At 49.1% G+C, this 16,088-nt stretch overlaps 1 protein-coding gene across 1 annotated transcript in view; it reads right to left on the reverse strand.

Moving 5' to 3' along the window:
• The window catches only part of PLAUR (plasminogen activator, urokinase receptor), a 17,637-nt gene extending 4,598 nt beyond the window's left edge, over positions 1 to 13,039 (reverse strand). Inside the window, exons 1-6 of the mRNA XM_007107685.4 lie at positions 12,922 to 13,039; positions 11,012 to 11,122; positions 9,587 to 9,730; positions 3,304 to 3,456; positions 2,593 to 2,727; positions 438 to 584 (exon numbers count right to left, since the gene is read on the reverse strand). Of these exons, the coding sequence (XP_007107747.2) occupies positions 438 to 584; positions 2,593 to 2,727; positions 3,304 to 3,456; positions 9,587 to 9,730; positions 11,012 to 11,122; positions 12,922 to 12,973 (742 nt within the window). The 5' untranslated portion in view covers positions 12,974 to 13,039. The remainder of the gene's footprint in view (positions 1 to 437; positions 585 to 2,592; positions 2,728 to 3,303; positions 3,457 to 9,586; positions 9,731 to 11,011; positions 11,123 to 12,921) is intronic.
• Between the last annotated feature and the right edge of the window lie 3,049 nt (positions 13,040 to 16,088).

Raw genomic sequence — 16,088 nt, forward strand, 5'->3', positions numbered from 1 at the left:
TTTCTTTCATAAAAATATGTCCACATGTCGTGAGTTTTCAATTGTTCTTTTACAGTGAACAAATACTATAGATATGACTGACGTAAGCAATAATTTTTAAGAGCGTGAAGGACTTTTGAGAGCCCAAAGTTTGAGAACCTCTGGAATAAAGGAATCTGCCCAGAACTTCACGGGATAGGATCCTGGGAGATACACCGGAAGTCCCACCCACGGAAGTCCCACCCCCCCAAAGAAATTCACATTTCTGTGGCCCAAGTATACATTTCCTAATGAACAAGTCCTAATTTCCTACTGTACTTTGCACCCTCCTGAAGGAAGTCCCACCTTCTCCAACAGGATGATCCACCTCAGTTAAGTCCAGCTTCATGGGAAGTTACCTCTCGCAGAACCCCCCATCCCCCTCATAAGTATCGTCTCCCAGCCTCCTAATGGCTCACCATTAGTGCCAGTGGCTTCCAGACATTGATTCATGGGGCCTCGGCAGTCAGTGAGCGAAGTCTCTTCGGAGGAACATCCATGGGTGCTGTTCCCCTCACAGCTGTAACACTGGAAGCCGTTCGGCGGCAGGTTTTGAAGCTCCAGGACTTGGAAGAAGACCAAGCGACACAGAAACCAAAGAAATTAGCATGAGCGGTTCACAGCATTACATCCCCAGGACTCCCAACTCTCAGCCCTAGATGTCGTGGAGCCCTCTTGTGGTCAGGCGTTGGAACAGCACCCTCTTTAGGGGGGTTCTCTAGGGCCTGCGAGAGAAATTCCAACCCCCAGCTCCCCAGGAGCCCCCACCTGCCTAGACACAGGGTAAGACAAAACAGTCCTTGCCCTCAGAGAACTTACGATTTAGAGCTACACTGTCCCTTACGGTAGCCACTAGCTACATGTGGTTGTTCACATTGACATTGAAATTAATATTAAATAATAAAAAATTATTGCTTATGTCAGTCATATCTATAGATATTTACTGCATTAGAAATGAAAACCAAGAGACTTTACAAAATGTATTTGTTCATTTTAAAAGAACAATTGAAAATTTACGACACGTGGACCTATTTTTATGAAAGAAAAAAAGAAAAAGGAGACATTTTCCAAGTATCAAGTGCTCAAAAGCCATATATAGTAGAGGCTACCATATCTGACAGTACAGATACAGAACATTTCCATCACCACGGAAGGTCCTGTTGGACAGTAGTGATTTACAGAGACAGAATAACACAAAGGATCTAGATTATATTGAAGGGCAGAGTTAGGGAGATTTTCCCTGAGGACAATGCTTTAAAGCTGAGACCTAACGAATCATAAGTAGCCAGCCAGGTGAACTCCTTGGGGAGAGATGTTCCTGGTGGAGGGTACTGCATGTGCAAAGGCCATGAGACAGACACATGCTGGATTAGAGAGGGCATAGTAGAGTCTTTGGATTTCATTCTAAAAGCAAGGGGAAGGCGGTGAAGTGATTGAGGAAGAGTGACATGATTTGATTTACATTAAGCTGTTGGTGGGAATGTAAACTGATACAGCCACTATGGAAAACAGTATGCAGGTTCCTTAAACTAAAAATAGAACTACCGTATGACCCAGCAATCCCACTACTGGGCATATATCCTGAGAAAACCATAATTCAAAAAGAGACATGCACCACAACATTCACTGCAGCACTATTTACAATAGCCAGGACATGGAACCAACCTAAATGTCCATCGACAGATGAATGGATAAAGAAGATGTGGCACATATATACAATGGAATATTACTCAGCCATAAAAAGAAACAAAACTGAGTTATTGGTAGTGAGGTAGATGGACATAGAGTCTGTCATACAGAGTGAAGTAAGTCAGAAAGAGAAAAACAAATACCATATACTAACGCATATATATGGAATTAAAAAAAATGGTACTGATGAACCTAGTTGCGGGGCAGGAATAAAGAGGTAGACATAGAGAATGGACTTGAGGACATGGGGTGGCAGGGCGAAGCTGGGGCGAAGTGAGAGTAGTATCGACATATATACACTACCGCATGTAACATAGTTGGCTGGTGGGAAACAGAAGCACAGCACGGGGAGATCGGCTGGTGCTTTGCGATGACGTAAAGGGGTGGAATAGGGAGGAGGGGAGGGAGGCTCAAGAGGGAGGGGATATGGGGACACGTGTATGCCTATGGTTGATTCGCCTTGTTGTGTAACCTTGTTGTGTAACAGAAACTAACACGGTATTGTGAAGCAATTATACTCCAATAGAGATCTATTAAAAAAAAAAATCACTCTGGCTGCTGTGTTGAACATTGGCTGTAGAGTAGCAGGAGGACCGGCAAGGTGATTGCAACAATCTAGGTAAGAGGCCATGGCGGCTTTTGCACCAGGATGGTGAGCAGTGGAAGGATTCGAGAGGATATAGACGCTTAAAGCACAGGTCTTGGTGAAGCTTTGATAGTTTCATTGAATTCCCACAAAATCCTTCTTTGAGAAAGGGCTTCATAGGTCCACTTTTCAGACAAGGAAACAGAGAGGAGGGGTTTCCCTTCAAGCAAGCAGCAGTCAGCCTGAGTGCATCTCCGCACCCCAATCCCAGGCCTCACGCCGGGTCCCCTGCCCCTTACCTGGGCCCCCATTGCATTTGGTGGTGTTGCAGCACCGCAGGAAGTGGAAGGTGTGGTTGTTGTGGAAGCCAGTGGGGCCTGGGCAGCCAGGAAGGTTGCCACAGCCTCGGGAGTGGCGCTCATCCCCTGGACTCTCTGTGGGGGCAGAGGGGGAGGTCAGATGGTTGATGAGGGGCTGAGATTGGATTTGCCCATGGTAGCAGTCCTCTGTCCATCCTCTGCTTCATCCTTCATTATAAGACCCTCATTTTATTGGGAGCAGCCATATATCTAGCCAAAAGACACAATTTCCAGCCTCCATAGGTATAGTCATGTGGCTAAGTTCTGGTCAACGTGATCTAAGTAGAAAGATTTTATGGGACTTCTAGAAAGGAGAACCTTTACAGAAGGAGGGGTGCCCCCCTTTTGCCCCTTCTTTTCCCCCCCTCCTTCTTCCTGGAACTTGGACATGAGGTCTGGAGCTCAGGCAGCCATCTTGGACTATGAGGCAATCTTGAGAATGGAAGCAATATATAAGAAATGAGAAGACATTTGGGTTCCTGGTGACTGTGGAACTGTCCTAGTGGCCCTGGACTTCCCATCACTGGACTTTCTGTGTGAGTACTAACTTTCTACCTTGCTTAAATCCCTGTTATTTGGGGGTTGTTGTTAACTGCAGCCTTGGGGAGGAGCAAAGCAGGGAGGGGGAGTTGCTGGCAGGTTGGGGCTCACCTTCCAGGCTCTGGTAGGTTACCACCTCCAGGCACTGTTCTCCAGGGTTGCGGCATTGCAGGGTCTTGTCCCAGCCCCTCTCACAGCTCAGATCTGACGAGGCACAGGAAACACATTCGAGGTAACGGCTTCGGGGAAAGGTAGAAACCTGGCCTGTTTGGGGAGGATTAGGAGGGTGAGACTCCATGGGGAGAGTCCTAGAGACCCAGCTTCCTTGAGGACTCACTTCAGCATCAATTCTTCCTTATCCCACCCTTCAGCCAATCATCAAGTGCTGCCCATCCCACCGCCTGAATCTTTCTAGAATCCATCCCCTCCTTTCCAGCTCCATGACCAGGTCAGACCTCCTTCAATACCAGCTTCCTCCCTGGCCTCCTGGTTTCCATTCTTACCCTTCCCACCCCAGTGCATCCCACATAGCCCTAGAAGAATGTTTCTAGTACTCAAATCTGACCCTGCCTCTCCTCTGCTCAACACTCTTCCATGGGTCCCCAGTACCTTCAGAATAAAATCCAAGAAACTCACCGTGGCTTTCAAGTTCCATCAAAGACTTGGTCCTGGTCACCTTTCCAGCCTCATCTCCCTCCACCAGCCCCTCAGACTCTACACTGCTTTTCCTCAGTCCCCGAGTATAAATGCTGACTCCTGCCCAGCCTTTGCATCTGCGGTGGTCTTTGCCTAGAACCCTTTCCCTGCTCCCTATTTTCCCTATCTCCTACTCGTTCTTCAGAGGCCATCTTCTCCAATTTTGCCTCCTCCAAGAAGCCCTCCTTGACCTCCCAGGCTGGATTAGGTGCCTCTCGGGGCTCCCCAGTCCCAGCCCTGCCCACTCTGGGTCATCCCCGTCTGGTGACAATTCTGTTTCTCTCACTGTTTGTTTTTGGCCATGCCACATGGCTTCTAAGATTTAGTTCCCCCACCAGGGATGGAACCCGTGCCCCCTGCAGGGAAGCACGGAGTCCTAACCACTGGACTGCCAGGGAATTCCCTGGTTTTTTTTTTTTTTTTTTCACTCTTTTTGTTTGTTTCCTTCTATGGAATCAGTCCCAGGAGGGTAGGGCCAGGGCTCTCTTGGTCATTACTATGTCCCAACACAACCCAGCACAAGGCTGGGGCCAGAGAAGATATTCAATAGATATTTGTTAAATGAATGAATGAATGAACAATTACTTAAAACCCTTCTATTGTTCCCTGTGGTAGCCAGCTTCCAAGATGGCCCCCAGTGACCCCTGCTTCCTGGTATTTGTCCCTTGCGTAGTCCCTTCCCGTAAGGAATAGAGCTGACCTGTGGAACCAATAGGATACTGTGGAAATGATGGTGTGTGACTTCTGTGTTAGATCACACAAGACATTGAGATTTCTTCCTGGCTCTCTCTTGGATCAATTGCTCTGGGGGAAGCCAGCTGCCATGTTGTAAGGACACTCAAGCAGCCCCACCGTGAGGTCTACATGGTGAGGAACTGAGACTTTTGCCAAAGCCATGGGAGCTGATCATCCATGTGAATGAAGCTACCTTGGGTGCCTTCAGATGACTGCAGCCCACTGTCATCTTGACTACGACATAATGAAAGATCCAGAACCGCCTAGCTAAGCCACTCCCAGAATCTTGACCTTCAAAAACTTTGTGAAATAATACATGCTTACTTTTGTTTTAAGCTTTGGGGCAATCTGTAATGCAGCAATAGATATTTAATACACTACCCAATCATGTCAGAGGTCAAAGCCTCACTTGATTTGTTCTGTGATAAACTTGCCTTTCACACGGACCTTCCAGTCCAGGCCAAGTGGATGAGTTATTTTTCCCTGGAAACACCAGAGTCATCCCTCTGTCCAGGCCTTGGCTCACACCATTCCCAAGCCTGGCACGCCCTTCCCTTCGTGACCCCAGCTATCCGAGTTTGAGTATGGGCCAAGTCTTAGAGAAATTAGAGGGCTGTCTCAGCCAAGGCTCTCAACTGGCAGGCCAGCAGCTGTAATTAGGTGAAACACTTACCTCCAAAGCCAGATCTTCCCCACTCTCTCCCAAAAGAAAAATAACTAAAAGGCTGACAACCCACATCTTCTAATATGAACCACCATGAAAATGAAAACACGAATTACCATCACTGCCAAGATAGCTGTCTCATACCACCCATGGGTCTCCTTTGTGAGCTCTTCTTCTTATGTCACTCTTCTAAATGTGGGTGATCCTCAGGCTCTGTCTTAGGCCCTTTTTTCATTTCTCATGGTACATACTCTTTCCCATGGGATGTTATCCATTGACACAGTTTTATATCCACCTATCTGCTGGGAACTCAGAAATCTCTCTCCAGGTAAGACTTCTCTCCGAGCTCAATACCTGTATACCCAAGGGCCTCCTGGAGGTCCCCTGGCTATCCATCAAACACCGGAATCTCTACCTGCCCCCAACAAGACTCTCCATCTTCTCCAAACTGCTCCTTCTCCTGAATTCCACGTCTCTGAGATGGCCCCATCTGGTCCCCCAGGGTAGAATCCTGGCAGACTCCTTGATCCTCTATATCTAGGCACCCATCTGGATACGTCTACTGCCCTGTCTTCTGGTTCTGTAATCCTTTTGCTCTACTGTTTCTGATCTCCAGTAAGTAGATCTATTGAGTTCTTAATTTTAGTTCCTGTTCTTTTTTTAGCTCCTGTTCTTTATTTCCTGTTGGAATCATTTTAAAAATGGTTTCCAGATTTCTGCTAAAAAGTAACCTTTCCTCTACTTTCTTGAATATATTGATCATAGCTCTTTTAAAGTTCCCCTGTCTAATAACTCCAATATCTGATTCATGACAAGTCTGTTTCTATTGTGGGATTTTTCTCTTGGTTTCCGGTCAGTTGGTCCTTTCTGTTTTCTTCAGGATACCTTGTATGTTTTGACTAGATGCCAGACACAGATGACTACTTGTAAAGGCTCTAAATGATGTTATCTTCTGCCAGAGAGGATTAGGTTTTCTTTCTGTCGAAGATCCGACGTAGGCATTTTTAGGGCTGGTCTATTTCAGTTTTGCCCTTACTCCTAGGATGTGGTCTCAGGGGAAAGCCTGAGACCTCTCTTTCCAACGTGGCAACTTCGGTCCCCCAGCATCATATGCCTGCTGGAATTCCTGCTCAGATCTGTAGCTTCCCGGATACTATTTTCTGTAGAGTTCCTTGGAGTCTCACCCTATGCATGTACGGCTTGCCAATGACTTGAAGGAAATTTGCAGATTTGGGGACTCCCTTTTCTGTGGTTCCATGCATTCCAGGATTTTACTTCTCATTTTCCAGACACTCTAGCAACCCCAGACTCCAACCTCTGCCTTGTCAGTCTAGCGACGATCTCTTTCTATATGCGTTCTACTTCCCTTCCAGAGCAGTGAATTGGCAAGTGCACTCAAGGAAAAAGCCAGCTTGTCTGTGGAATTCGACTTCTGTGCTTCCCTTATTTCGAAGATTGGAGCACCTCAACTTCCTCTCTTCATTTGCTTGCTCTTGAGTGACTTTAATAATTGTTTATAATTTGTCCAGCTTTTATAACTGTCATTGGCAGGGGGGTTGGTCTGATACGGGTGACTCCACATCACCAGAACTGCATAATCACCCCTACATCTAATCCGTCATCACATTCTGCTCATCTACCTGCTAAATAGCTCTTAAATCCATCCACTTCTCTCCATTTGCACAGCAGACAGACACTCTCTTCTTCTTCTTCTTCTTTTTTTTTTTTGGCTTCTTCTTTTTTTTTTTTTGACTAAGATCCACGCGGCATGCGGGATCTTAGTCCCCCCACCAGGGGATGAACCCTCGTCCCCTGCAGGGGAAGCACGGAGTCTAACCACTGGACCGCCAGGGAAGTCCCTATCTTCTCTTCTTTATCTGGACAACCTCACGCACCTCCAAGTTGGTCTCCCCTCATCTACCTTCCCTCCATCCTTCCTTCCCTCCAATCTCTCTTCCACTCTGAGGTCAGAATAACGTTTCAAAAAATACAAATCTGATGCTCTGTACTTGAAACCCTTTCATGACCTCCCAGTGCTCCCCAGATGAAGTCGATATGCCCCACCATAGCCTAGAAGGCCCTGTATAATGTGACCTGGCCAATTTCAGCAGTTCCTCTTGCCCATCTCGTCCTTCTTCCAGCCATGCTACTTTCACCCTTCTCTGGGCCTTTATATCTGTGGCTCCCTCTGGAAAACCCTTTCTACTGTCTTTTTAACAGTCTGACTCCTATTCATCCCTCAAGATCCAGCTTAGCTGTTGCTTCCTATATAGGAAACCTTCCCTGACCTGAGTCAAGTATCTCTTCTAGGGTCCTACAGCCCCTACTCTTAGTTATCTCAGCCCTGATCACTCTGGCCTCTGTTTCCCCTATCTCAGCCCTGACAATTCTGGACTGCGCTTCCCTATTACAGCGCTGACCTCTCTGGTCTCTGTTTCCCCTATCATGGTCCTGACTCCTTTGCATGTGCTTCCGTATCCCAGCTGCGACTAATCAGGGCAGTCACCGTCAGGTGATGGGTCTGTCTGCCTCCTCCCTTCCCCGCCGACATACACGTACACACTAGACTATGAGCCCCATAGGGGCAGGGCCCAAGGCTATCTTGGTCACTCCTGTGTCCCCAGCATCACAGAAGAACAGGATATGGTTTAACCAACTATTCTAGTCATCACAAGCAGGGTAAAATGGTGTTAGATAGGGGGCTGATAGGGACTTCCCTGGCGGTCCAGTGGTTAAGACTGCGCACTTCCAATGCAGGTGGCATGGGTTCGATCCCTGGTCAGGGAATTAAGATCCTACATGCTGCGTGGCATGGCCAAAAAGATAAAGGGGGGGAAGCTGATACAGATATATTAGTTATTAAATTACTGAATTGACAGCTGCTGCCCAAGAGGACCCCTGACCGCTCCCAACCCTCTCTGTATTTTATTTTTTTGGCCACGCTGCACAGCTTGCGGGATCTCAGTTCCCCGACCGGGGATTGAACCTGGGTCACGGCAGTAAAAGCCCAGAAGCCTAACCACTAGGTCACCAGGGAACGCCCCGCAAACCTGTCTTTAGAACTCTCATGTCCTCAAGATCCACGAAAGGGGTAACACCAGGCCCAGCAAGAGGCCTCCAGTTCTGACTGGTCAATATTATTCTGCGGCACTGACCAATATCGTTAAATATTTTGACTATTATCTCTGATTACAAGTATTATTTAGACTCAATTACAAGTACTTTCCTTCAGCACATCTAACAGAGAGAGGAAGCCGGCATCCTCTCTTGTCATTTCCTTGAAAATAAACATCTGATTCAGTCCCCACCAACAGATGAAAGTTCGAGGTCAGGATAAATGAAAATCTAGTGGAATCCGGATGGATGAAGAACGAGGAAAAAAACCCAGTGCAGAGGCAGGTGCTCTGCTTCCTGACGTCATTGTGACTAGACTGGCCTTAACCCATTTCCTTCCTCACCGGAGCCAGAAAGAGGAATCTCTGTCTGACCGTGCACCATGGGTCCATTCGCCCCCCACCCTTCCTCTGCTGTGAGAACTTGGGGAATTTGAGCCTTTCTAAGTCTTTTTCTTATGCTGACCAGAGACTAAAGGCATGAAACTCAACAAAAAGCCTTATGGAAGTTTCTTCACATTCTTATTTGCTGCCCAACTTACAAATCATCGATTCTAGGGAACTTTCCAAGCCCACGGCAGCCTGTCTGATTCCCTCCTATTTTGACTTCCTTTAAGAACTCTGAATCTTTGGTATCTCTGGTCTTTGTATCCCTTGCTGAGCATCTATTGCTTGAATCATCTCCTGTCCCGTGAAAAAAATTACATGGCAAAACATCAGTGAGATACCTCACCTACCTCTCAAGTGTGTGTGTGTGTGTGCGCGCGCGGCTTCTTAAAGGCAGGTGTTGCATCTTAGAAATAACAACCACACACACCCACAACCACATATGAGATGGGATAGGATTAGGGATGGGATGCCTTTGTAGTTGGGAGTGGGATTGGGGACAGTTGAGATGAGATGGGGTTGATTGGGGGATAGGATTAGAGCTGTGTTTGGAAGGAGGATGGGTTTGAGTTGGAGAGGGTTGAGGATAAAATGAAGTTGGGGACGGGATTGGAGGAGAGGTTGAGTTGGGGTTGGAGCCAGGCTGGAGATGTGTTTAGGATAAGGAAAGGTCTGAGCCGGGGTAAGGCATGGAGCTGGGGTTGGGGTGGCCTAGGATTAGGGATAGGACCAGGATGATGATGGAGGTTTGAGCTGGGGATGGTTTGGGGTTGGGGAGGGTGAGGGCTGCCCTACTCACCGGGACTGGGCTGGTTGCACAAGTCTGACCCACACACGGCCTCTGTCAGGGTGATGATCTGCGTGCCAGTCCGATAGCTCATGGTCCTGTTGGTCTTCTCTGGGTGGGTACAGCCTCTCTCCACCACCTCCAGCTCATCACCAACTATGAGGAATGTCTCATTGTCACCCCAGAGGCTCCCCTGGGCCCAGCCAGCCTCTGACACTCCTGGTTATAAGGTCACCCGCTCCCAGGGCTGATCCCTGCCAGGCCTCTCCTCTTGCTTGAGACCAACTCTCTCTTTTCTAGAGTTATCCACCCTCCCCCCAACCCCCTACACTGGAAGCCTACTTTCTTTTAGTGATAACACTATCCCTGGGATCTTCTGGATCCATCTACCCTCTGCCTCCCAGCTTGGTGATCTTAGCAGGGAGATGCCTCTGATAGGAATCTTTAAAGGAAAATGCTTCGAGCTTACCAAAAAGTATAAGAGAATGATATTATAAATACTGTGCCGTCATCACCGGACTTTATAAAATATTAGCATTTTGCTATATTTGTTTCAGATATTTTTTAAAAAAGAAACCAAGTTTAAAAGATAGTTAAAGCCTCCTGGTTACCTCCCTCCCTCAAGTCCCATTTCCCTTATGCTCTGTCCAGAGGCACCCACAGGTGTAGGTAATTCTAACACCTCTGTATGCAGAATATATATTATTGTTTATTTGTATATTATTTATTTATTTAGATTGTTAGATACTATTTCTATTAAAAGGTGTCAAACTCTGCAACATGATTTTTTTTTTTCTTTCAACCTTACATTTTTGAGATGTATCCGGGTTAATACCTGCAGCCCTAGTTCCTTCATTTAAGCTGCTGTGGGGTATAATGCGTGATTATACCGTAACGTTTTTCCTCTGCTGACAACTGACTTCAGTCTTTCCAGTTTTCCATATCACAAACATTAGGGCTAAGAACATTCTTTGACATCTGTCTCTGGGCAAGTGTGGCCAAGGTTCTGTGGGGTCTCTACATTCCTAGAAGTCCAACTGCTTGTTGTAGGGTATGTTCATCTTTAACCAGATATTGCCTATTGTCACGTCGCTCTGTTTGGTGGATGCACCAATTTACCCCCCTAACAGCAAAGCCCACAGCTCCACATCCTCATCGACCTCAGTATTGTCAGATTTTTCTTTCTTTTCTTTTCTTTTTTGCCGCGCCAAGTGGTATGCCGGATCTTAGTTCCCCAACCAGGGATCGAAACCGTAGCCCCTGCATTGGGAGCATAGAGTCTTAACTACTGGACTTCCAGGGAAGTCCCTGTCAGATTTTTAAATGCTTGTCCATCTGGGGGCGTGTAACCGGTCTCCGTGTCTTTTTCATGCGTATTTCCCCGATTGCTCGTGAAATAAGGTTTCTTTGTCACTCGCATTCCCTGCTCCAGCTCACCTTCCCATACGTGCAGGACCGTGGTCCTGCAGAGGTCCTGGCCGGAGGCACACTCTTCCACCCTGCAATTCCCGGTAGTCTTACACAGCATGCACCGCAGGCCCCAGGAGGCTGGGGGCAGAGGGGGGAGAGGAGAGGTGTTAATCGCTCCGCGCCAGGATCCCGCTCTCGCCCCCTTAAGTCCCAATACCTGGACCAAGTCTCCAGGCCATGTGCACTCAGGCTCGGGCTCCACTTTTGCCCGCCCCTGGGTTCCAAGGCTGCTCTCCAGCCCGCTATACCGTCTTTAGGCCAACGTTCTATCTCCACCCTCTACCCTGAAGTTCTTTCTCCGTCCACAGGTCCTTCCTAAGTCCAGCCCTCGCTCGCTTTCCCTTTAATTCTGTCTGAGCGCCGGGCCCATCCTGACACTCCGACCCCCCTCCTCTCCGCGGGTGTGGACGTTCTAGCCCGGCTCCCAATTAGGTCCTTTCCTCCACCCCGCCCGCCTCGGCCTACTCCGCCTCGCGAGCTCTCCTAGGGGTGTTCTAGCCTCACCAACGCCAGCCAGTCTCTACGTTCTGCCCCCGTTCCTGGTGCCCTCCACTAATGCCCACTGGCTCTCCTCCCCTCCGTAGCCTCTCCCCAGCGTTCTCTCTCCCCACCCAACAGTCCACACCGAACTTCTAACTCCGCGCGTCAGCCGTGCGGAGATTCTAACCCCACTACTACTGTGGCCTCCCCAGAAGCTCTCCCCGCTCCCACTAGCTGCTCCCGAACGGTGAGCCCCTCCCATGACCCTCCGCGAAGTTCTGGCTCCGCCCACTAGCTCCGCCCCAAGGCCTATCCCTGCCCATCACGTCGCCCTTGCGGTCCCTTCCCCGCTCCATATTCGGAGTCCCCTCCCGAGCCGTTACTCATTCTAGGCCTCCCGCGGTCCGGAAAGCTTTCCCAGTTATTCATTACCGAACCATCTCCCAACCCCTACCCCCAACCCGGCCCTGCCGCGCCCTGACAGCAGTCAGTTCCTTCTCAACTTCCTTTCATTTTTCAGCCCTTTTTAGATTTTTCCAGGGAAAGGAGGTGAGAAGTCTCGTCGGCTATAGGATAGTGAAAGGGAAGGCGCCTCGAAGGACGAGCCTTGGGCTGAGCCTGACTTTCTTTAGACCTTTTTTTTTGCGGTACGCGGGCCTCTCACTGTTGTGGCCTCTCCCGTCGCTGCGCACAGGCCTCTCCCGTCGCGGAGCACAGGCCCCGGACGCGCAGGCTCAGCGGCCGTGGCTCACGGGCCCAGCCGCTCCGCGGCACGTGGGATCTTCCCGCAGCGGGGCACGAACCCGCGTCCCCTGCATCGGCAGGCGGACTCTCAACCGCTGCGCCACCAGGGAAGCCCTAGACCTTTTGTTAAATGAGACGCTGTCCTCCCTGTCTTGCAAATGTGTCTGTGTGTGCGTGTGTGTGTAGGGGGGGAGGGGGGGATCTGATAGAGGGGAGAGGGCTGTAGGAGCCCCCGCGGGTCAGAATTCCAGTTACAAGGACTTGCTGTGTGACCTCGGACCAGTTAGTTAACCTCTCTGTGCCTCAGTTTCTCTGTAAAACGAGGTTAAAATAGTTCCGCCCGCCCAGTTGGAAATTGCAAGAAAGGAGCTTAGAAGAGTGCCTGGACTAAAGAGCGTACTCACTACATGGCGGCTGTTGTTAAGCGCCTTCGCTCAACGAATATTTCCTGAGCGTCTGCTGTGTGCCCGGTACCGTGCCGTGTGAGGCTGCAGACAGCAGGAGAATTATTATTTGAGTGTGGGTGGAGGGGCTGGGGACTGAGCCCTCCTCCAAGTCATCAGACTCTGAGCTCTCTTCCCCTCCCCTCCCCCCTCCCTTCCCCCACGTCTGACCCGGTCCCCAGCGCAGAGATTCGGGCGCCCAGCCCCTACCTGGAATGCAGGTCTCAGCCAACAGTAGCAGCACCAGCAGCGGGCGGCCCATGTCCGGCGGCGGCTCCTCTCCGCGGTCTCCCTGCACCTCTCAGTCTGGGCCCCGGGAGGAGACAGTTTTGTGGCCCTGGGGGCTCCTCCCAGACGTTTGCGAAAGAGCGAGTCAGCTCCAGATGCGTGGGTCATCCACCTCCACCCATCTTCCTCACAAACTTCCTTTACCAGGACGCGCCAGCGAGGGGTAGGGGGGCTGGCTCTGCCCTGACTCACGATGGCCGTGGTCACAGCTGTCCCCAGACTGCCTGGGTGCAAATTCCACTTCTCTTTCTTCCTGCCATGGGACCTTGGGCAAGGGCCCTCACGCCTCGGATTAAAACTTGTCACGACGGGAAATTTGTGGCTGATTATTAGATAATATAGGTCTTTCCTTAGTTTTGTTAGGAAGCATAACGGTATTGTGGTTATATGGGAAAATGTCTTTATCATTTAGAGCTGCACGCTGAAATATTTGGGGATGAAATAATACAATGTCTCCATTTACCTTAAAACACTTCAGCCAAAAAGTAGATATTGCTGTTATGACCATGGTTGTGTGGTTATGTGGAAAACTTTTTCTTATATTTTACAGATGCTCAATGAAATATTTAGAGGTTGAATGTCATCGACGTCTGCATTTACCTTGAAATATTTTATGAAAAAGAAAGGCAAAATAGCAAAATAGCTGTATCAATTATATCGAGGTAACTAATATGCCCTTCTGTCTCCTCTGTGTTTGTAAAGGTTCATAATAAGTTTTTTAAAAGGAAAATAAAGTGCCAAAGGTAAAATAGTCTCTCCCTCCCAGTCAGAGCAATTTAATGCAGTTGAATTAAATGCCTGAAACAGTCACTGGCCCGCATGGAGGGCTCAACAATCTCTGTCAACATTTACTGAGGACCTACTTTGTGCCAGGCACTGGTCCAGAATCTGGGGACACAGCAGGAAAGTCCTTGCCCTTGTGACAATAGGGAGTAAATATATGTTATCTAATCTATTGCTGTCAGGCTGTGATAAGTAAAGTGCAGAAAAAGAAACCAGATTGAAGGAGGTGCAAGGGTACAAGTGAGGCAAGGTAGGTTTTAGGCCAGGTAATCTAGGAGGGCTTTCCTGAGGAGGTGATATTTGAAGAGAGGCTGAAGGTAGTGAGGGAAGAAGTCCAGGCAGATTGTCCAGGAAGAATTCCAGGGAGAGGAAACTGCCAGTACAAAGACCCTGAGGTGGGAGCAGACCTGATGAGATCTAGGAACAGCAGAGAGGCCAGTGTGGCTGGAACAGTAGTAGGCTACGAGTAAGCAGTAGCTACCTCTACCACTGCAAGAGTGATTATACTATTGTTATTCTTACTAATGCATCAAAACCTTAAGGTAATCATTTTAAGATAAGGTAAGAAAAATCCCAAAGAAATTCTCTTTTCTAAGAGGTTAAGAGTGTGGGGGCTGACACCAGACTGTGAGGGTTCAAATTTCAGCTATTCAATAGCTGTGCTGCCTTGGGCAAGATACTTAACCTCTGTGCCTCAAATCCTCTATCTGGAAAGTAAAGCTAAGCGCCTCCCTCCCAGGGCTTGTGGGCTAGCGACAGAAAAGTGTACACCCAAAGCACTTGCACAGTGCCTGGCACATAGCAAGTGCTCAATAAAAAACATCACTGCCATTGTTATTGCTGTTGGGCCTGACTCTAGACTCTGGCCCTGTATTTCCTCTCTGGGGGATAGGGATGGAGGTAGAGCTGTCATGAGTCTTAGGATAGCTGTTGTCCTGCTGATGACAGCAGGACAGGACAGCTCCCTAGCTAGGTCACCCTGGGTCAACTGATACCTTCCTTGCCAAGTTTCAGTTTCCTCATGTGGAAAATGGGGTCCCTCTTGGGGCTGGCGTGAAGACTGAATGAGATATTAGTGCATATGACGTGGGGAGATAGAAAGTCGGGGTGTTGGTCCAAGTAGGCTTGAGACCCAGCTCACCTACTTGCTCCTGGGCGACCCTGGGCAGACGGCTTCACACCACACATCTTTGCTTTTCCCAGCTGTGAAATGGATCTGGGATGGGTGGAGGCATCTCTCAGTGAAAGGTAGGTTCAAGTTTGGGATCACATGGAGCTGTGTGGTCTGGCACTACCACTTCCTGGCCAGATGACCTCACTGCTCCGGACCACGATTTTCTCTTTTTAAAATAAATTTATTTATTTATTTTATTTGGCTGCATTGGGTCTTCGTTGCTGTGCGTGGGCTTTCTCTACTTGCGGCGAGCGGGGGCTACTCTTCGTTGTGGTGCCCAGGCTTCTCATTGTGGTGGCTTCTCTTGCTGTGGAGCACGGGCTCTAGGTGTGCGGGCTTCAGTAGTTGTGGCATGAGGGCTCAGTAGTTGTGGCTCGCGGGCTCTAGAGTGCAGGCTCAGTAGCTGTGGCGCAGGGGCTTTGTTGCTCTGTGGCACGTGGGATCTTCCCGGACCGGGGCTCGAACCCGTGTCTCCTGCATTGCCAGGCGGATTCTTAACCACTGTGCCACCAGGGAAGCCCCACGATTTTCTCTTTTATTTGAAGAATGAGAGAAATAACTCGGAGCCCTCCCATCCCAACCTCAGACTGCTCTGGTCTCCCGATCTGTCCATCTGTCTCTCCCTTTCTGTTTCTCTGTGTTTGTCTATCTCTCTGTTCCTTTTCTTTGCCTCTCTCTGTCTCTCTCCATCTTATCTCTCTGACTCTCTGTCCTCTATCTCTGTGTCTCTGTATCTTTTTTTCTGTCTCTCTGTCTCTGTTGTTTGTCTCTCTCAATGCCTGTCTTTGTTTCTTTCTCTCTGTCTCTTTCTGTCTCTCTGTCTCTGTCTCTGACTTGTTCTCTCTCTCTCTCTCTCTCTCTCTCTCTCTCAAGTGACACATACTGTGAGGTCCAGTGACGTGTTACAGGAGGGGGCAGGCAGGGGGCTGGGCCGTGCACAATCCCAGAAAAGCAGCAGGAATGTCAGCTCCTTCCTCCCTGTGACTCACCTGGGCCTCACCCAGCTCCTACCTGCCTGCTGGATCCTGGGCGAGGCCCATGGGTTTCGCGGGCTTCCTGGGGTTGAGGAAAGGAGAATCTCGTGCAGAGACAGAGAGGGAGAGAGATCGAGAGAGGCAGAGACAGAGAAAGA

Source organism: Physeter macrocephalus, chromosome 17, assembly GCF_002837175.3.
Source record: "Physeter macrocephalus isolate SW-GA chromosome 17, ASM283717v5, whole genome shotgun sequence".
NCBI classification, from domain to species: Eukaryota; Metazoa; Chordata; class Mammalia; order Artiodactyla; family Physeteridae; genus Physeter; species Physeter macrocephalus.